This window comes from Trachurus trachurus (assembly GCF_905171665.1).
Source record: "Trachurus trachurus genome assembly, chromosome: 19".
In the NCBI taxonomy this organism is placed as follows: domain Eukaryota; kingdom Metazoa; phylum Chordata; class Actinopteri; order Carangiformes; family Carangidae; genus Trachurus; species Trachurus trachurus.
This window is the reverse complement of record NC_139913.1, coordinates 24,760,190-24,782,854: the sequence shown is the minus strand read 5'-3', so window position 1 is coordinate 24,782,854 and position 22,665 is coordinate 24,760,190. Positions and strand designations below refer to the sequence as shown.

The window sequence follows — 22,665 nt, the reverse complement described above, 5'->3', positions numbered from 1 at the left end:
ATACAAAAGTACAAATGGAGGTTTCTGCACAATAAAGTTAAATTTGTCTCAGCTGATGCCGGCGTGAATGACCCCCTGACCTTCTTTCATGCATAGCACAAATGCTCTGTGCATATGCACGTGTAGAGAGACGTCAAAAGCAACTAACGCAGCTGACTCCCGTCCGTCTAACGACCGACATGACTAACGTTGAAATGTAGTCACGCTACGCTAGCACGCTAGCACCCACAGAGTATCTCTTAAATCTGCTTCTTCAGACTGACCCCCTCCTGCCTCTTCACTGTGATCCTGACGTGTTTCTCATCAGAGGACACGGGCAAAGTGGCACAGCACGGCACGGCACGGCACGGCACGGCACAGCACAGCAGGGCCACATGGCTCCATGTGAGGAATGTCATCATTCAGACTGACACAAACATTTGAAAGATAATTTAGAGACAGATTAACTAATCACCTCATTATAGGGAACATATACAGTAACAGTGATTCTGCTAATAAATATTTGCATAGTAGCAGTTTCACCCCCCATTTGTGTTTATGAGATACCAACCAATCATATCTATACATAAACACTGAAAATCAGCATTGTCTGTGACACAAACTTTATTTTTTGTTGTCTAAGGGCTAAGTTTTATTTCATATCAAATCTATCAAGGATGAAACATGTATTTTGCTTCAGTGAGTGAATAGGTGTTTTGTTCTGAAGCCCACAAATAAACCTTTAAAAAAAAGAAAGAAAAAAAACCCGTTGAACCAGAAACTCCAGTTTTCTTAATGAATGCCTGAGTTTCCAAGCAGCCATCCAGCTTCCTGGTGCAGCTCTAAACCTTGGTTGACTTGGGTGAGGTGTGCAGAGCGGACAGGTGCTCCAGAGGTGAGGATGTTATGTTTACATTTTGTATCGCGTCAGAATCTTTTATCCTCAATATATTTTCTAATTTATTTTTTAACTTCTCTGTGATGCAACACATTATTTAATGTGCATCCTCTAAGACAACACATTATTTTAAGAGACTTAGACATGTGAGATATAAATTGTGTGAACTTAAATACATTTTTTGTATGAATTTTATGTTTGAAATACAATTTTCACATGGTTGAGATTCTGTTTGTATGTTGTATGTATGTTTATACTGTACGTATTTATACTTATATATTGACCCTCACAGTTGCCTGTCATTTGGTGTACATGTGAACTTTCTTCTTCGCCCACTCTGTTTACACAGAAGCATGAGAGTATTTTTAACCCCTACATTGTTTTCTTTAAAAGGTTAACTACCTCTGGATATTTCATGCACGTTTGAAGAGACAGAGGACTGGTTACAATGTATAAGCAGAAGAATGCAGGTAATGTATTAAATCTGGGAACTTGATTTACATTTACAGGTTGTTTTCTATTATTGTTGGGCTGTTGACATTGTATCAGGAAACTGGATGTGAAAATATTCATCTGATCTGAAAGAATGTGCCAAAGCAATACATATGATATGTTTAATTGCTTCCTTTTTGTGACATGTTTCTTTGAGTCATTACTTGTTCATTATTCTCAGTCTATGAATCCTTTTGGGCTTTTCCCACATGATAGTTACTGGAAAGTAAAGTCAGATTTCTGTAAACAAATATTTAAACAACTGATCACAGAATGAGGGATTTTCCTTCTGCCCTCAGGTGGAACTACACTTTTCTACAAACCAGCTGAGACCATAACGGAAATAAGATCTGGATATCTGCACAAATCTCCTCCGCCAAAACGATTGAAGGCAGAGGTGACAATGACCATGATAATTACACAAAAGATAATTAACAATCAGTTACATTTGTGTGGGTGTGTTTTATTTACTTTCATTGGGTTTGTCCTGCAGAGATCATGGAAGAGGAGATACTTCGTGCTGTTTAAAGTCAGTGATCAGGAGCATCATCTGAAGTACTTCAAGAGTGCAGAGGAGAGGGACAAGCCACTCGGAGGGATTAACTTGTCACAGTATGTCATCAAACTACTCATTTAATAAGAATATAAGGATGATGATCTTAATGTTGCTTCCATTTCACACCTCGATCTTTTGTGTCCTTGTTTTAGAATCTCACTGCTGTATGGGAGTCCTGAGCACCACCAGAGTTGGGAATGGATCCAACGGAGCTTCAAGTGCCCTCTGTCCTGTGTCCTGTTCATTAGGGCTGCAGAGCGGGAATACTTCTTTGTCGGGGAAAACAGGTCAGTCATCTGATTTTAAATGGTGATATAAAGCACAAAATGGTTTTTATTTATTTGACCAACTTCATTTAGTTTTATGACTCATTATGTCTAGATGGGCACCTTAACATGGACATCTTAATGAAAAAAGGGTTAATACTAATCCACACTTCTTCCACAAACTATATTCAGAAGGAAGCCGTTTTGGATTTCAGAACAAAGTCCAAAGTAAATGAACTGCATTGATTTGAAAGGCAGTGATAGTGTAGCCAGGTTTGAGGCCACAGCTGGTTGGCTGATCCTCCTCTCAAGGCCCCTAATGACACTTTCACAGTGCCTCATAAAACACTTCCCTGCCCTTTACACCATCTACTATTCTGGGAGGTCTAACAATCAGGATTAAATTATGATGTTGCCTGTGTGTTTAGTAACAGTCTACAGCTGATAATGGCTTTGCCTTCCACTTTGTCCACACTAAATTATCACTAAATGTCAGCATTACCACTCTATATTTGACTTTAGAATTGAATTTTAAATTGAATGTAACATCCATAATTTGTGGTGGGGTGGTGGGGGATTAAAAGGTTCATTCAGGTTCTTTTCTCCCTTTTTCTTGTAGTGATGAAGTGGATGGTTGGTTCACTGACCTGTTTGAGGCTTTGAAAAACCGGCCACATAAATGCACGAGTTCTAAGGTAGAGTTTTACTTGACTGCTTTACTTCTTTGTGTTTTGTTAATGTCTGCCTACATTTCTCTTGCATCATGCTTTTTTATATCACATATGCTTACCAGCTCCTGTTGCTGACTGTGTTGCTGACAACGACAATCATTTTTTGACATATTTTCTTATTCCTGAAGGAACTGTATAATCCGGAGCAAATAGCCGTGGTAAATATAAATAATTTATGTCACTAGTTAACCTTATTTCCAGCTGTCTCCCTCTGCCTTTGTTCACACAGCACTTGAATTCCCCCAACTACTTTTGACTTTTGAAATTAGACCTTCTTTTCCTTGTTTCATCAGGCTATTTCCAGACCCAAGAAGAATTCAGATACTGAGCTTGAAAAATTGGTTCACTGGAACGCTGCGTGAATTGCCTAATTCTGTCTGCATGCATCCTGTCAAACAAATACTAACTCATCATCCGTATAACTTAATCACAGTGTTTCTTTTATAATATTTATTCTATAGGAGGCAGATGAACTTCTAATTTCATCATTACACTGGCATGAATAGTTACAATGCATGGCACATATCTGCCACACCTTCGGTTTTGCGTGACAAGATCTTGCTGCGTGACAAAAATTCCCCTGTTACCAACATGAATTGAACTCTAACTACCTATTAATCCAAATAAATTTATAACAGCTTTTTAAAATCATTTTTTTCTGAAATTCTTTCACATGAAATACTGTTCTTCACTGTTTCATGACACTTATTTCTTATATACCCACATGTATACCAACTGTACGTCCAACCCTGGCAGACTGAGGCGAAGGCAGCACACAAAGTGCCTCTAGAATTATGTGGAACTTGCTGTAATCACACAAATATTGCTACACGTTAATGCTTTGAAAGGTGTTTTTCTTTTCTTTTACAGCAATCATTAAAAAACCGGCCCATGTCTTATCCGCTTCAAAATTCTCTGGATGTCACTGAAGAGGTGCAACATCTTAACATAACCATTTTTAATTAATATCTGGTAGGGCAATTGGAAGTTATTTTTCACTTTTGGTAACATGAGTATGGTGCTTTGCTCTCTGACAACAGGCTAAATATTTTTCCAGAAGACGTGCATCAGAGCCTGTGAATCCAGTCTACGACTACCCAAGAGCTTACCCGAATCAAGCACCAGTAGGATGCCATTTCTATTGCTTTTAATATCAATGAATCTGCCAGTTATTTTCTTGAATGATCCAGTAATTGTCTGTGATGTGTCAGAACACAGACAGTCAGAAAAAAACACATTCACCTTATTCAAGTCAAGTCAAGTCAAACTTTATTTATAAAGCACATTTAAAACAAAGTTTACACACATTTTACTGTCATTCAAAACAAAATAAATCATAAAATCCTGAAGAAGCTGGAGTCGGATACTTGACATTATCTATTCTACTCTTGGTACCAGAGGAAAACAGATTTTGTATTTGTTATTTCAACTTAGACATTCTTTTGATTGAGATGTTGTAGTGCTGTAGTGTATTGTCACTAATTTCTATTACCTCTCTCTCTGAACGAGTGTGTCAAAGGTTTTTTTTTCAGTCATTGTGAATTAAGTGTAGCACACACACACACACACACACACACACACACACACACACACACACACACACACACACACACACACACACACAGCTCCTTAATGTGAGTGTGTGAGTGTGAGATGTTGATCACGTGTCTGTCTGATTTGCCAGGTCTATGAAAACCTTTCATACAGCACAGATTACCAAAGCAAGGAGTCAGAGTAAGTGTTAAAATGTTTCCCAGATGTGTCACTTCTCTTCATGTGGATTTGCGCCAGTGTTGATCCTGTCTGTTGATCTGCAAACCTCTTTCTCTTGTAGATACGTATCAATGGACGAGCTCAGCCATGTAGCTCAGGCAGCGTAAGTTTGATCCACATCACTGAAGAAAAAGTTATGTTTTCTAATAATTGTAATATATACTGTATAGCCTATATAGAAAGAAGTTCATTGTGTCAAATGTCTCTAGAAGCCGTGAAGTTGAAGATGTTGCCAGTGACGGTCTGCTGCTGTCTGTGACTCAGGCCTTCAGCAGACTGAGGACCCGGAGCTCCCCACTGCCTCAGTTTGATGAGGAGACAGACTCTGAGGACAGGTAGACGTCTCAGACTAATGACAGTGTTTTTTTTCTTTTATTTTCTTTTCTGTTGGTCCTTGTGTGTATTCTTGACTTTTCACGTTTTCTCCGATGTCAGTGCCCTCTGCTCTTTGTGCAACATGTTTTCTCAGTGGCCCAGATACCAAAATAACTCACTCTTCAGAGGTAACCATGGCCTCATTGGCTGACACATCTTCACTGACAATAACAAGGGTGTTATTTTTATACCATGAAACTGTTGACACTCCAGGACCGGTCAGGAATCTGAGGGAGGCACCTGAGAGCCTGTTTGGTAACTCACGCACTTGGCCAGATAAAATACAGTCTTTTCATCTTGTTTATCTGATCAGCTTTACAGATTTTTACAAGAGCTGTTTTACTGCTGTTGGTTCAGACCGTCTGTAAACTGAACTTGGTCTTACAGCTCAGGACTGATTAACATCTCCCTGGACTCGGATGTTATTTCTTACTAATACAGTATATCCCACATAAACTAACTGCATTCACAATTGACTGCACTGCAATGGTGATATTCATCAAAGCCATAGCCCAGGTTTTGCACACTAGTCCAAGTAGTCAATTTCAGATTTTAGTCACTTTGCCAAAATAATTTGCAAAGGATTAGCCACCACACTACGAACCTGTGTGCAGTGAACTGAAGAAGCTTGTGTTATGTGCTTTTAATTTGTAAAAGGAACATTGTCTCTTGATCTAAATCTCTTTTTTTCCCCAAATAAATCTTTTGAAGTAGCAAGGCTGCTACAATGCTAACAATGGCTAACTAGCATGTGATGGCCGCTTTCAGCCAATCGCATTTGACCTTCCTGTTCCTCAGACATGTGTGTTAATCAATGACCAGTGCAACAGGTGTCTCACCCTCTTCATCCCAATCATCTCTACAGTAAACACACTCTCCTCTGTTGTTTGCTTTGTTACATTTTGCTGTAATATCAAACTCTGAGATAATTGCGCCTCACCCTGATGGCGGATTTCTTTCTAAGTAGCCGACCACTGTGCTGCCACACTTAAGACAGTCTTCACCACTACATTTGCCATATGGGTCAAAAGACTTGTTTTTTTTAAGTGCCTCTTAATTAGAATTCCTCTTGCGCCTCTGCAGTGATGGGGGAATTATTTGCTCCTTTCATGTTGCTATTATGTTCTACTTTTTAAAAAACCCCACGACATCTGCTCCGAATTTATGCAAGTGAGAGAAACCTATCCTGATGCTTTTTCACCATATTGACTCTTTCTTCCTTTTCTATTGTTGTTATTTTTCCGCCACAAAGACAAATGTGGATTTCTGTTCATCCAAAGCTTCTTATACACTGCCAGACTCTGTTGTTATGCTGTCTGCGTGTTAGTCACCCCCCATGTTAGTGCATACAGATTTAGATAGTTCTTCCTCTGTGTCACTCTTTAGCTGCAGTGGGTGTCGTCAGCATGAAGTATTGGCCTTGGCTCTCTCTCTTTGCTGTTTATTCCCACCGTCTCTCCAAGCTGTCTCATGGTCTTTTGTTAGATGCCAGCCAAGAATATATAAGTGGCTACCAGCTGAATGTAACCGAGACATGTTCCCGATAAGATCCCTCATGATGTCACTTGCTCTTACAGAGAAGAAACATCTCCTTCAGACTTCAGCAGCAGCCCCAGCAACTACAGCGCTGCCGCCATCCCTCCTGTGGAGATACTTGAGAGTACAAACATGCACACACAGGAAAATCAAAGCTCCACTGAAAGGTGAGATGGTGAAGCAACTGACCCTGAATCCAGAAAGTAGCTGCCAGTGGAAGGGACTGTTTGAATGATGGTAATGAGACAAACAAGGGGAAAAGCCACATTAATGTGGGATGTGATGATCAACTGAGTGAGGCTCGAATCCAAAAGTTGCTCTACTTGTAAATAGTACAAGGAGACATTTGAAACCCCCCCCTGTGCCAACAAATGTCAGAAACAGCTTTGTAATGGTTACACAGATCAAATTAAACCGATACGACCAGATTTATGGTGACTCAGCGCACTGAGACACGGCACATGTTGCAGAACTCGTTGGAGCAGTTTCCAGAGATTTTTTGCAAGGCAGACGGTGGCGTAATAATAGTTCAAGAAGAAGCCGACATTAAACATCAATAACTCTGCAAGTGACTCATTCAGAATTTGAATGAGTCGTTCAAATAAAATTAGAAGTGCTTATCTTTACAGACACTCACAATAATACAATGGACCACAAACGTCTGCTTTTATGAGATTGTTCACCACGTCCAAAACAGACTTTTATTGTTGGATAACATTTTGACCATTTTAGTTAAGGTGTTGGTTTTGTAATGTATGGCAATTAAGTTACTAATGATTTAATAGAAATGTAGCAAGATCTTTGGAAAATTGTCTTACTTAAAATTCTGAGGAGTACAATATTCCTATTGTATTGTACAATTAAATGTTTCTTTGTATCGTGTCTAAAATATATAGAGAACTGTTGAATACAGCTTCAGTTGTTTTTCCTTCTAGTCTTGACTTCATGGCCCCAGAGGAAAGAGATATCAAGGTCAAGCAGGCAGACTTGAAAAAACACCTGACTGTCACAGAAGTGGATGGAAAACCAAGGTAGGCTGTGAGGAAGAAGAATGACTTTCCTGTTGTAGAGATGTCTCACATATTAGACTTCTTCGACAAAAATATCTGGACAGGCTTCACCAATGTTACCTAAAGAAAAGAATATAAAACATAAGAACGTAAGAGCATAGGAACCAATGTTCCAGTCTGTTTTTATTTCCTTCACTGTGTCCATTATTATTAATGAAGACACTGAAGTCACAGATGTGTGTCATAGTCACTCCTGACTGTTCTGCTGCAGATTTGTCTTCATCCCATAAATTACAGCTTCCATTTGTTTGAAAGCACGGTTCAGATCAGGCCGTGCTGGCAGCGATGCTGCACGTCCTCATTTGCACTTTTTGCATTTGAGAAAAGTCTGACTTGAATGTGCACTGCAGGAGCCGTCTGCTCATTTATTTATTTGCATTCTGGTTCAGAGCTTTTATATGTGTTGTGTTAGACTTAGAGACTTAATGTAGATTTACACATTGATCTCAGCATTCATTCATTTATTTGCACAAAATACAAATATGATCATGGTTTAATTTCTTTTCTGTTTTACAAGGCAATTTGGCTTTTTACATGTATGTCTCACTTAGGTTGCTATTTACTCTAATTTATGATAATCCTGGTTGAGTTGTTATGTCAGGCCTGGCTCTTTGGGACTCTCAGCTTTGGTCTTGACTTCTGGAGATGTTATTAAAACAGCAGTAATTGTTAATGAAGGCAGTATGCTGGTGAAGCAGCAGTAGCAGCACATTCAGTCTTCTTCCAGTGTCTGTGGACAGGTTGTGTTCATGCAAGGCGTTCAGTGTAGATCACCTAAGATGGAAGATGTTGGCTTGATAAAATCAAAGCGTATCCACTGTCAGATGTGTGATTTAAAACAAACTTGCAGAAGAACAGACAATGATTTTGTCAAGGATATTAGTGACTTTATATTTTCAATTTACATTATGTAGCTAAAGCCATTAATTGACAATGGTGACGATTTTCAGAGTCAACAAACCTTTGTTAATACTAAAGGAAGTTGTTGTTTTTTTGTAATTATTGTGATCTCAACACTTTGCCTTATACTGTATATTCAAGTCAAAATCAACTTCACAGTGTGTCTGGATGGACGGGCCAGCCACAGACAGTGTGTCTGTTCCACAAAGGAGACCAGATTCTGGCCATCAATGACTTGCACGTCAGCAGCGTGGACGAGTTCAACATTTACCTCAGCAAGTCGCTGAAGAACGAGGTAAATTTACAAATCGCAAAAGAAGTCAACACACTGTGTGTGTTCATTGTGTTACTGTTTGTATGACATCCACATCCATGCGTGTCTGTGATCTGAGAGTCAGATGGTTTCTCTTTGAAGGTGAAGCTCACCATCCTGCGTCTCCCTGGATGTCTTCAACTGCATTTCTCCAACTCTCCCTGCACCGACTAGTCCACAGTTGACTGTTGAGGACAAAGCTGTTTCTCCTTCTTCTGTGTCTGGGTGTGTTTGGACTTCCTGCCTACAGCTGGTGAGTTTGCACCACTGTAAAGGGTCATTTCTACCAGCTGACCAGGTTTAAAGTGACGGTAAAGGTTACACCTGACAGATATAACCTACTTTACCAATCTCACTTGACATGACTCACAGTGTATGTAAACACATGCTCTGTGTTTTATGAGGTGTTCAATGATGACTGTGTTGTATTTGCAGTAGATGTTTATCCTGGGAGTGTCCTTTCATAAAAGTCTATTGACTTACAGAGGGACACAAAATGCTTTACATTACTTTTTTTTTTTTTATGTCATATCCCCAGAAAATAGCATGAACTGGAACAATCTGCTTTATACTCTTGTTTTCAAAAATAAGAAATAACATTGTAGAAAAAAATGTAACTTATACTTGTTGAGCATTTTCCCTTTTTTATGTTATGTGTACACCTTTTTAAAGTGGTTGGCTCTCAAAACTGTAATGTATGATACAAACACAGTGTCTGAAATATGTCTGTTTGATTCTCAGTGTTGATTAAAAAAATAGAAAGATAGGAACAGGATAGGCTTTTTCTGAAATGTTTCCTCATAGCACTCTTGTGTTGCCAGGAAAGGCAGACTGATAAACCAAGCCAAAGTGCGTGAGACAAACTCAGTCACAGTTTGCAGATGACTTGTAAACACCCAGACAGCAAAAGGTTTCTGTTGATTCTGACCAAGTGTTGCATCAAACCCTGACGTGTCCTCTAAAGGAAAGCTATTTTTAGTGACCAGCTTTAATTTGAGATGACAGGAAAGTACAAAACTGTGAATACAATGGTTCTAAAGAAATATTTAAATCCCACTATCTATTTCATATGTCAATTTATCTCACTGCTGTTGCTTGAGCTGCACCCAGAAATGTTTCCATTTACGTCAGCATGCTGCACATAATCACATGTCTTAGTAAGATAATTACAGCTTCTAATGGTACATATAGAGATTGGCAGCATTGCATGTTAAAATGTGACCAAAAAAAATACTTCCTGACAGTAATAAGATGATGAACATGAGATGTGGGAAGAGGCGGGTGTTTTGTGTCGACCACACCTCAGGGAGACTTTAGTGAATTCATATGCAGACAGCGTGGTGTTGCTCCTCAGGCTAAATTCCACCTGTTTCTCTCTGATTTGAAACAGAAATGTAATCTCAACATGACTGGGGAAGATGGGTTTATGTCTATTGGCTGATTCCTCTGCCCCCAACAAAAGCGGCATGGAGACGTCCAGTGACGTCTCTGAACTAATAATGTCATATAACATTATATAAATACTGATAATATTAAAAAGTCCTTTTCCCATGAGGTCATATTAATGTCTCATTTTCCACTATTCAATAGATAGGAGTTCTGACAAAGAAATTGCTCAACTTCACAGCTTCAACTGTGATATTCAAGGTGTCATTATAAATACATTCACCCATTGCAGGTCACATATGGAGAATATACCTGTTTTATACATGTTAATATTTTTTGTAAAAAACAAAATTATGAATAAAGTTGACCAGATTTTGAAAACACTGGCCTGGTTTTGTTTTTCTTCATCAAGTTTAACAGAAAACAATAACAGAAACAAAAAGTTGGAGAGTCAATGCAGCAAAATGACATAATAACTGTAAGGTTTATTCATTTGTAACGTTTTTTTTTCTTTTTCATTGTTGTTATTTAAAACATGTGATGACACTGACACTTTGTAAGCAACAGTGACGGACAGCTGCCATTTAAGCATAACAACTTGGCAGGGAATCAGTCTCACACTCAACTGGGCGAATGCATGCAGGTGCAAGAATCTAATCTGAGGAATTTATTCCTGATCTATTTTTGTTTGAATGTCCTCCCCCTGTAGGACAGCATGTACAGAGAGACCAATATCATCATCATCATCATCATCATCATCATTGCTTAAGAATACAGGATTACAACATTTCTGTTATTCACATGGCAGAGTCATTATTTGTAGATGCAATTCTTTTCTAAAATCAGATACCAATGCACGAGACGAGACATACAGTACGTACCGACTGAAATAGAAAGACACTTCAACAAGCGGCCCAGTCAATCCAATTTCAGTTTGGCAAGACTTCATAAATTTCATTCATGCCCAGGGGAAGAATAGCAAATGACATTATTATTAGACATGGCTTACTGAGAATCACTTGCTGAGAGCACAAAGTAATAGAGTGGTTATTATATCAGTCACCAAGTAAAGTGGGTGAGACACATTAAGTATCACATAAAACAGGCGAGGGAAGATGTTTAATGAAATGTCTAGAGAGACTGTTGTTTTTAAAAACAACAGACTTTGTGATATGATGTTCCTATTACACGTGATGGAAACTTACAGGAAACTTTGGTTGACAAAAATATGCCAGGCCTCTCTCAGAGCTCTGGGACTGTGTTAAATGTGAAAATAACATAGTTACATAGGTCAAAATATGTATATTATACATAATTTTGTATAGATATTTTATATTAAAGCAGATATCAGCTTCACGGCCGTTTCGGCTAATGCTGCGTTCAAGGCAGGCTTTTGAAACCGTAAGTTACAGCTTCAAGTCACAACTACGACTTGGTAGCGTTCCAGGTAACCCGTAGCTCGTGTTTTTACCATCCTGTTGTCTGTGAAAGTTCCCTATAACGGCCACTCGTAACTTCCGACCCGTGAACTCGTACCAGATCGAACTGGTATGACTTCACAGGAAGGAAAAACACAAAGTACGAGTTTCTTTGAACGCACCATGAGTTAGCAGCCCCCGCCCTTGTCAGGCATCAATTGGTCCTCGTGCTACGTCACCACATTCACGCGCATCCCTTGGCTGCACACACAGCCCTTCATGCCGTTCTCTCTCCTCATTGGATAACACTTGTATCCCAGAAGAAATGTTTTCTCCTCGGGTTACAGCAGAGCAGAGTGACGGAGAGACTCGTGTTCCGGTCGAAACACTCTATGTAAGTGATTGCTGACGGAAAATATGACTAATTAGGACTTATATTAACAAAAACATTTCACTGATATCTCCTTTAATTCTGTGACAAGGCTCATTTATGGGTGAAATTCAAAAAGCTATTTCTCTATGTAAAAGTCTCTGCTGTCTCTGGTCTGAAAGCACTTTTCTAAAAACCAGTTTTTCAAAAGCTATGATACAAGAATATGATATTTGCCAGAGGAAGGTGCTGCACGAATCCATCAGTATGCATGATTTGAATAGTAAAGATGTCAACGAAATGAAAAGTGAAAATCCAGATAATGTAAGCTTGAAATCCCTTTGTGCAAAGTTTGCTAATTCTCACCTTGAATCTCTTGTACCGTTTTTATTGTCTTCATGTGCACAAAAAAGGGGGGGGGCAAAAGTGTTGAAAGAATTTAAAAACATTTATTTTTCCAGCATAAAAATGTTGATTACATACAAAAAAATATATACACATTAGGAAACAGGAATTGCACAGTTTTAAAGCAGCACAGTGACAAACAGTTGTGAGTGGCGACAGCTAACAGCAGCCACACACAATCTATTCAGTTCCAATGTAAAATCCTTCTGGGTGACAGAGGTCCGACTGTGGGCCATGACCTCACATCATGTTGTCACTTTATTTAATAGAGTTGTGTGGATAAAAACAAAACCTTAATACTTTTTAATCAGTGTTGGTTTGTTATTGTTACTCAGCTGTCAGAGGCAAACAACTTAAGTGAAAAGAAAAAAAAATGCATGGTGTGTCAAGAGATGTTTGTTCCCCATGCTCATGCTGCGTTTCAAGTAATGAGAATTAGTTGGTCTGTTATTTTCATTGAGCAGCAGAGTGTAACTGTTTTTTCTGGTAAAGAAGCTACAGTTTAGATTTAGATTCCGTGAGCCACTCACTGAAACACTTCTCCATGGCCTTCCTGCTGGCCCAGCTGCCATTGTTGACTGTAGGAATGATCTTGAGAGGTTGGACCCACTGGACGAAACGCTTCAACTCCAGAAAGCTGCTGTGTTCGCTGTACGGGATTCCTGTTGAGGAAACAAGAGGAGTAAACATCTTGAACTTTTCCACTCAAAAAAGACGTATAGGCCTGAGGATGATGCACATTTTGTTTTGTTACTCACTAATTATCTCAATTCAAAAAAAGAGTTTGAACTGAACCAGAGGGATTTTTCAGACATGGTTTTCACTTGTGGCTCATCTGCTTGGATATTTATCCTCAAATTCTCCATTAAGAAAAATGTCAAGTTCGGTGAATCCAGAAGAGGTTTGGTTTGCGGTAAAACACTGTCACTGAGCCAGATGTCTTGAAGTATGAGGAAGCCAGTCAGATAAGGAACAGGGCAAAGTCTCAGGGTAGGGACCGGATGATCAACAGAGTGACCCACAGGCTCAGATCGTCTCCGAGGACAGATTTCAGATGTTGAAACATTAAGACCGGGACATGTCGTCATTTCTGTTCGGAGGTGATAATAAGAAAACAGCTTGAGTGCTGCAGAGCCGCCGCTTCTTGTTTGTCCTCCATCTCCTCCACAGGTTTTAATGTGCTCATCCACCGCTTTTAGCAGATATGGGCTGAAACTAAGCCCATTCAAGTATATTCAATCCTCCCACATGCAGAGAACAATATTAGAAGGAGTAGCAGCATATGGCTGCGAAGGGCAAGGAGGAGGAGATAAAACACAAGGCAGAGAGAGAGGGAGAAAGGGGGTGGGGGGGGGGAGAGCACACAAATTGGCTTCCGCCTGAATGACACACAAACTGCTGAGGAGGAAGAAATTATATGCGAGTGTGTGTCGCAAAAGCCTCTAGCTGGTGATTGTGGGTTACGGGCCAGATGGCTGGTGCTGTTGATGGATCTATTCAGAACGTGAAACAGCAGACAGGAAGGAAAACAAGCCAAATCTGCAGTGGCAAATCGAGTCATAACCCATTTCAGCGCCGGGGTTCAATGCTCGACTACTCTCCCGTGGCGCTGTCCATGACTCGGGGAGACAAGACCCAGCATCCGTCTTGCTTAATGTAGCATCTCGTTGGGTGAGCCTGAATCTGAGATATGAGCCGTTGTTTATCGTCATACTCCTGAGTCTACCTTGCCTCATCCCCACCTTGCCAAAAGAGGGAGCTGTAGGCTAAATACAGCAACATAGTGGGACCTGTTTTTGGCAGACGACACGCTGCTGTTAGGATTAACTTTCAGAAGGAAATACCTTCGGTCACTCCTCACATCAAGTCCACAATTATCTTTTATCCCTGTTGATGCCCTCATGTGAACAAACATCTATGTTTGTTATGTCCTTTGACAAATGACTGGATATAAGGATGTCAGTAGGAAAATCTATGCATACCATAAACAGAGACTTTGCCACTGATCTCGGGCTGAATGTCTCCCACCGATTCCACCTGCTGGCTGAAGGTCCAACCAGTGGGTTTAAAGGCCACCAGCTGATCATACTGTTTGGAAAACCGTGCCAGGTAATCCTGCAGTTTCTGGGGACAAAACAACAGTGACAAAAAAAATTAGAATATATATATATATATATATATTTAATCAGCTGCCAAATGTTGGGGGGGAAAATCAGACTGACATTCACCAATCAAAAAACAGACATGGAAATATATTTCAATGTAGTTATTTTTCGTAAAATAGAGATGTGTACACAGGTTGTGCAAAACTCTAGCATTAAATGTTTTCAATTTATTTTCATGTATTCCATCCAAGGTATTATTGCTCACTACTCAGAATGTCTTTGCGCCAATCTACCCTGCAACCATTACTCCCAGTCAGCCTTTCTGTACCTAGTGATGTGTGAATTATACCAAGCCTGGTGCTTATCTGTGCTTCTACAGATGGAAAATTTAAATGCTTTGAGGAGAGATGATGTGCTGGGGTCATCATAATTAGCATTTTCTAATTATTTTAACCCCTTTCCTTCATACTTGTAGATGAGTATGTTTGTTTATTAGTAAGGATTCCCATTTGCCGTGCCTCAAAAGGCGCCACTAGTCTTACTGGTAAACCATGAACCCAATAAAAGATGGTGTTTGCACATCAAAATAAATAAATACTCAGAAGCCGCAGCCCATGGTTAATCACAAGATCTTTCAGAAATGATTTATCACTACAATCACCGGCTCTAGCACCCTCATCTCTGTTAAGTAGTTTAATATCATAAAAGGAAATAGTTAATCCCATCTCTCAGTGTTTATCACCAGAGAACAAGGATCCAGATTACTGGATACAAGTCTGATATATTTGCTGGTTGTTTTACTCTCGTCGCTAGTGTACTTTGTTTCCCCAAGCATTCAGTGTACCCAGCATGACTGCCCTGTTCAGACTAGAAAAACCACACAGCTGCACTCACCTTGAAGGAGAGCTGCATCATGGGCAGCACGTGGACTCGGGCTGCCTTCCAGTCGGTGGTTATACGTTGTCGGACTTGCTCCGACTCCAGGCAGCACATGGTGTTGTATTTGTCCCTAGAGAGGCACACTTTAGACCCCAGGACCTCTGCCAGTGCTACCAATAAAACACAACAGGGTCAGTGAAAGAAGAAGAAGGATGTGGAAAATTTAGCTTGTGTTATTTTAAGACCCGGTGTGTATTTGCATCACTGCAACACATTGTGCAAACTCTACAGGCTACATACTGTATATTCATTAAATGGAATAGTTCCTGTATATGATGCATTGCATTTCCTGCCTTGTAAACTGTGGTGCTGTAAGTGCACAAATGCTGCTGTGCAATAATAAGTATGAAGTGGATGAGTACAGTCATACAGACAATTCAATTGGCTGTTGTTTTTTCCGTTCCAATGTCATGCAGAGCTTGTTGAAGTTAAGTTGATTACAGAATGAATGCACATCGGCCGCTCGCTTAGGAAAACACAAGTTTTTGAGCACTAAAGCACAATACTAAAGTGGAATAGACCATTATTCATTTGTGTCACCAGAGGACAGTTTGCCTCCCCATGAGGACAGAACATACTGAGAGGCTCTTTAAAAAAGAAAACAAAAAAAACAAAACACTCTAATCCAAGTTCTCCAAACTGCTCCCTTTTTAATGAAAGACGTATCTGCTGACCTTTCAGTGGGAGGCGAGGGGAGGTAGTGATGGAGACCACAGAATAAATGAAACATTTGGTCTTGGTTTCCATCAGTTTGTGGTGGTTGTAATGCCTTACTTTATAACTCAGTCATATCACCATTCCCAGACTTTAATGAATAAATTACCATGTCATTTTTCAGTAGCAGTAACAGCCATCAAAAATGTCACTTATCAATCTTTATAATTATCTGACTGATGTTCAATTATGTGTCGACATAGAAACTCCAATTCCCAACTGTTTAAAATATAATATTGGTTGAAGTGGGTGCTCAGGAATAGGCCCCATGATGACTTTGATTACTTCATTTGATTTTTAACCAGTTAAATGACCACAAGATCACTGTAATTACAGTATATGCCATCTGAGTATTCACATCAAACTCAAAGTAAGGTAAATTACTTTTCCCTGATTTTAAAGGAGGCTGGGGAAAAAAGTAGAACTGGGAAAATAGATAAAATAAATTTAAAACACTAAAAGAGCCTCAATTCTAAAAAAAAAAAAAAAAAAAGCACAAAGATTAGGGTTAAGCTTTATCAACAGGGACTTCAATTCCATGAGCACCATGTTTTAATATTACCTTGTGAACAAAATACCCATATTTGGTTGACAAAGCAGCCATTTAAACAAAAAAGCAAAAGCAAAAAAAAAAAAACTCAACTGAAATATAGTGGTCAAGCTAAGAAAATGTAATCTCTAAAATTCCTGATAATTATTACATTTTTAAGATGCAAGGATTTCCCCTCAAAGGAATTGCGTGCTTTTATTGTTCATTTAGTCCCAGTCAAAAGGGTTACTTTCTTTAAATGACCTTCAGTCTAGACAAAAACCCATTATTCTACACTAATAATCTGTATTTATAAATCATGCCAAGTCTGCATGTTTTGCCTTGAAAAGCCGATTTAAGACAAACACTCACCCAGAAAGACCTTCTCTTTCCCCACAGAGTAGGATCCGCAGACCACAAGTGTTCGCGGGTTGAGCGTCACCAGTTCAAAGGCTGTGCTTGCTGCGAAGTTGATGACCTCTTGCTGTCTGGGGAACGTGTACTCGGGGCTGCAGTAGCTTTAGGAATAAGAGAGTTCACACTGTAAACACATAACATCTGTGGAAGCTCAAGGCTCTTGTGTCACCTCTCCAATCCTGCTTTGGGCACATGTTTATGTGAGGTACTTACGTGGTGTCCAGGTAGAGCGTCTGCACCCTGCAGCTGAGCAGCTCAGGGTAGGTTTCCATCGAGGGATCGGCTCTGAAGTCTCCAGTGTGGAGGACTGTCTGTCCATCAGGCAGGAAGAACAGCAGCATGGCAGCTCCTGGACAGCTGAAAGAACAAACACAGATGGAGGTGAAGCTGCAGGACAGGGGCATCATCTTTACCAAGGAAAACATATAAGGACTGGCCATCAGAACTGTTGGTATAATTAGGCCTGAATTCAAAGGTAAAGGTACAAACTGAGTGGGAATTTCCAGACAGAGTTATTCTGGAAAACATCACATTCCTTAGTAATGATATAATCTAGGTCGTTAGCTTGGGGCTGTCTGGCTGTCTTTACACTACAAGGTTCAAGTGGCCCAATTCAGATTTTTTCCTCTCAAGTGGCTCAGATCAGATCTGTAACATGAATGTGTAAACGGGACAAATATGCATGGAATCGGATTCCGGCCCCCGTTATATGTGGAAATAAATCAGAGACAAACCGGATATCTACCAATGCGTCTGCAGTCTAAACACACAGATCGGACGTTTCCTAGCAATGCGTGTCATACGTCATCAATGATAATATTAATTCACGTGCTCACGCGTCTCGCTGAACCTCTGTAGCCTGTGATTGACACGTGGGGCTGACCGGGACTACCGTGGCCAGCTGTGGTCACTGTCACAGGAGTTACAGTGTTTCATTTTTGTGGTGTCTGCGTGTCTGCGTGTCTGTCCCCCCCCCCCCCCCCCCCCCCCACCCCCCCCCCCCACCCCCACTAGTTCTTGTTTTCATATAGGCCTACAGTAACATTCATTTCTATGCGGATCGATACGAGGCCAAGCGAGGGAGTGTGAAAAAAGAGAGTGCGCTAGATAAACACCAGATTTCACGTTTTCCCGTCCTCACTACGTGAGCGACGGAGGATCGAACAGTGGCACAACGTTACCGTTACTGTCAGCTGCTCATCTCACAGCAGCTCCGCTCCACGCAGCCACTTCACTATTACTAACGTTATTTTGTAAGGACAGACGTTCACATCGTAAGTGACGTGGTGGATATAAACTCTGAACACCAGACTCACAAATATTATGGAATCATAACATGACAATCTCCTGTATTAAAAAAAAAATCAATAGTTTATTTCCAGCGAGTTGTTTCATGCAAGCACAGCAGGTGTAAATGCAGATTATCAGATGTGGGTCACTTCTGTCAAAAAAAAATCAGATATAGGCAACAAATTGGAATTGGGCATTGAGGCCTGCAGTGTAAAGACAGCCTAAATGTCTGTAAATAAAAAATTCGCCACAAAATAATCCCTCCTGGCCACTCCTAAGTAGATGACCACTGCTCAGTGGCTGATGACGTCAAGCTGATGACTCACTGGTTGGCGTCCAGGAGGATGACCTTGACTCCCTCCACAGTGACCGGGGTGTTCATGGGGAGGATGTGGACGTACTGCTCTGCCACCTTCAGTTTGCTTTTCACCAGGTTTCCTGTAATCTGACCACAAGAGGCAGCAATTACATGAGCTCATGTCAGCGCCTCATGTCACGTCTAATAGGAAAACTTAAATTTAACCTTTCATCAATATATTTTATTCCCTATAGGAGGCTATGTTTTTAAATATCCTACTAACTTAGAGTTGTGCAATACGAAATGTGCGTAACTTAACATAAAAGAGGCAATAAGAAGTCTGAATATTATGTTTGTTTTGCTGAATACCTCAATTCATTCAGTTTATTGCTTCATTCACACCTTAATTGGTTGCAACATTTGCAGAGTGATAAGTGTGAAGACCAGCTGAAACTCAGACAAACTACATTTTCTGGATTTTAAGTGTTTTTTCCCCCTCACACAAATGACACAAAGGTCTTCAAATTTCAATCAACTCCAATATGGTTAGAGCCACTTGGCAAATTAGTATTCATAGCTGCCAACTGCAAATGAAATTTCAGTCCTCTGAGTCAATGCAAAGCAGTGAGATAACAAATGAATCAGGCATTTACTTCCATAGGAAAATAGAAGACAGGGAGCTTTTTAATGAGGTGCGAAAAAAGGGGGATGTATAGCTTCTTCTAAGTTGAGAATATCTTTTAATATTCAAGACCTAACAGGCCTTCGTGGGGAGACTGCTATTCATGTATGGTATAAAACTTAAACACCACCCATGACAGTTTCCTGCACAAAAAAGACAAGCAATTCATAAAACAGGTTATATAATAAGTACATTAACATGTGGCTATAGCATGCCAACCAGATTACCTATCAACTAATGCAATGAAAAAATATTAGAAGTCATTACTTTTTTTTTTTTTTACAGAAACCAAAACATGACTTACTCTGTTACAATAGATTGGAAGTGTGGCGTTCTTGGTCAGTCCTCCGTAGTGGTCCGAGTGGAAATGTGTCAGGAAGTAGGCAGTGATGCCCTCCATCTCCCCGTAGCTAAAGGCGTCTATGACAAACTTTGTACCTGAATAAGATTTTACAAAAAAATGATAATAAGCACAAAAACTGCATAACCTTCAGATTTATGTAGAAACATGACAGAAGAATGGTCCAGCACTGACCTGGAATCTTTTTGTAGAACGGACAACGTGGAAATTCTACTTCTCCATCAGCGTTCACTCTGTTTCTTCTTTGTCTCCATCCTCTGGTCCAGCCTCTCTTTCCTTCTCCCTGAGCGTTCACCACATCGCTGCTATTGACGGCCTCTGTCCCCTGTGAGGTGTCTGTGGTTGTGTCAGCCCTATTTCTCCTTGTCCTCTCTTTCCTCTGTCGTCTCTTTCCTGAGTTCTCGCCAAGTGTTGGAGCAGACACTTGGGCTGTTTCACTCTCAGCCTCTTTCTCCTTCTCCTTGAGGGGTCTGAGGCCAAAAAACACCCCGATGTCTGTCTGCTTCAGACCAGAGGCCTGAGCGGCCTTGCTCTGGCTCCTTTGTGGCGGCATGGTTTGAGATGAAGGCACCTGGTGAGAATTAGTGTGAGGCTGCTCTGACTGAACACTGTCTTTTACACTTTTCAAATGCTGGTTATCAGAGCTCAGAAGAGTTTCTCTCAGGCGCTCCAAAACAATACTTTGCTGGGATTGAGTAGAAGTCTTACATGGAGTGACAGTACTGATGTTAGATTTACCTGGAGCTCCTTTTTCCCCCGTGTTGTCAGCTCTGTTTTCACCCACTGCTGCAGCAGCCACATGATTAGTGGGTGCTAATGAGGCAACTGACTCCAGCTGGGTGTTTGAGGAAGACAGGTCCTTCAATGGCACATTACCTTGTTCCAAATTATCTATAAATTCAGTCAGGAGATCGTCTTCACTTGAGAAGTCATCATTGAAGAGTAACATTGAGTCCTCATCCTCATTTTCAAATGCATCACTCTTAAAAAGGGCTTTTCTACACTCATTATTATTGACTTCAGTCTCTGCAGGGAACTCAGACAGAGGGGAGAAAGATATAGCATCATCGATTTCAGGAGGAGGGTTACTTTTGGAGAAATCTTGACAAGCAGGTTCTCCTTTATCTTCTGTTACAGGAGTGGATGCGAGCTCCGTTTTACCCTCTTGGGAAGAACTGATAGCCTTGCTGCTTTTAGTAGAAGATGACCAGCCTTTCTTTTTCTTAAAATCCTCTGGGCCAGGCGAGCGCAGAAACAAAAGTCCATTTGTAGGTTTAGACGGAGGTGTCCCAGTGACGCTTTTGTTAGAAAGACTGGCAGCACTGTGCGGTGAGGTTTCTACAGCAGACCCATCCACCTCATTGTGTGTCAGTCCTCGGAGACGACTGGGGCTGGTCTCTGCTCTGGTTCCAGCCTGCTGGCACAGACTGAGGAGAGCCATGTCACCGTTGGCTCGACTGTGGGCCAGGAGTGAGTGGTTGAATTTCTTGTAATGGTTTGGGATGGTGGAGGAGCAATGTAGACCGTCTGGACACTCTGTACAAGCAGACAGAAGATTAGGTTAATCAGAGCAAAGTAAAACTGATAATCATTTAAAAGCACCAAAATTCAAAATTTGGCATTTGGCATTACATTTTGATCTATGCAATACTTAACAGAGGCTTTGACTTTGAGACTTTGCCATCTGCAGTTCCTAAAAAAACAACCTAGTAATGCAATTAATACAAGTTAAAGAATACTGGAATCAATCATGGTTCCCAACATGATTTTTTAATAAGGATTCCTGTAATCTCACACATACATTTACTTGCCAGCTGTCAAGAACTGTATTCTTGAGTAATATTTCTGGTACAAATGCTTCATTGCTTTTTTGTTTGTTTTTTTCTGTGTTTTCCCCTGCAGCTGAGCTCAAAACTTGAGCAAAAACCCTGTAGAAAACTGGAGGTGTGGACAAATAACCAAGTCCAGTTGCTTTTGACTTAAATCTCTTTGGGGATAACAATGACCTTGACAAATGAGAATATTCACAGACTTTGTTGGATGGATATAGTGTTATGTCAAAGTTAAATTATTTTATTTTTATTTTTGTTATTTTTTTAATATACAGTTGTCAGATGAAAACTCAACAAAGTTTGTGATAAGAATGTGAATTAATCCTATTTGGCATTAAGGCAGCATAATTAGGATTGTTTTTTCACTTTATTATGGCATTATGGAGGATGCTCCAATAACACATGTGATTTTAGAGCCTCTGGCAGTTGTAGGGTTTGTTATGTGAGTCCAGCTCAGCTCTGTTTCAGCTTAAATCAGGACAACACACATGTATCAACTATAAATACACACCTAGACAATTTGATGGAGGGGTGTTGATGTGTTATCATGTGTATTAAGTGTATCAATCAGCATTCAGAAGTAGTGTGTAGGTCTGTACCTTTACATTTGTCCCTGGGTGTGTCAAGACACTCGGCAACATGCCACCTTTGACTCTGCACCACCAAGATGGAAAAGGGCATCTGACACATGGGGCAGAAGTGTCCAGAGGATGGTCCATCTGCAGCACTGTCTCTTTGCTGTGTCTCATGAGTAAGAGATAACTGTGAGGGTAGAGTATCTCTCTGTGTCTCTGAGCTGCCATGTTCTCCAACATGAGCAGCAGTGCTGAGCTGTCCACTGTCTGATGTCTCGGTTGAGACAGTAGCAGAGTCTCTCTTGGAGGGTTTTCTTAAGGTACATCTTCTTTTAGTGACTTTTGTAACTGGAGTCGGTGATTTCTGTCTCTTCTTTCTCTTTTCCAGAGGTTTATATTCCCAGATGTCATTTTCAGAGTCGTCCTTTTGTGACATTTGGAGGACAGTATAAGTG

General features: G+C 40.4%; 2 protein-coding genes across 2 annotated transcripts; one reads left to right on the top strand and one right to left on the bottom strand.

Annotated features, from left to right (window-relative positions):
• Positions 1–1,190: 1,190 nt before the first annotated feature.
• On the top strand, positions 1,191–9,063 carry LOC311002545 (pleckstrin homology domain-containing family S member 1-like; the record flags this gene model as incomplete). Its single annotated transcript, XM_083993939.1, has 12 exons — positions 1,191–1,347; positions 1,669–1,766; positions 1,863–1,981; positions 2,078–2,212; positions 2,811–2,886; positions 4,607–4,656; positions 4,757–4,798; positions 4,905–5,030; positions 6,648–6,773; positions 7,542–7,637; positions 8,736–8,871; positions 8,992–9,063. The coding sequence occupies exons 1-12, from the start codon at positions 1,326–1,328 to the stop codon at positions 9,061–9,063; spliced, it is 1,098 nt and encodes a 365-aa protein (XP_083850065.1). The 5' UTR covers positions 1,191–1,325.
• A 3,697-nt stretch (positions 9,064–12,760) lies between these two features.
• dclre1a (DNA cross-link repair 1A (PSO2 homolog, S. cerevisiae)) lies at positions 12,761–22,646 on the bottom strand (the record flags this gene model as incomplete). Its single annotated transcript, XM_083993709.1, has 9 exons — positions 12,761–13,130; positions 14,451–14,592; positions 15,468–15,622; positions 17,128–17,273; positions 17,386–17,529; positions 18,789–18,907; positions 19,747–19,880; positions 19,978–21,339; positions 22,235–22,646. The coding sequence occupies 9 exons, from the start codon at positions 22,644–22,646 to the stop codon at positions 12,964–12,966; spliced, it is 2,781 nt and encodes a 926-aa protein (XP_083849835.1). The 3' UTR covers positions 12,761–12,963.
• Positions 22,647–22,665: the final 19 nt, after the last annotated feature.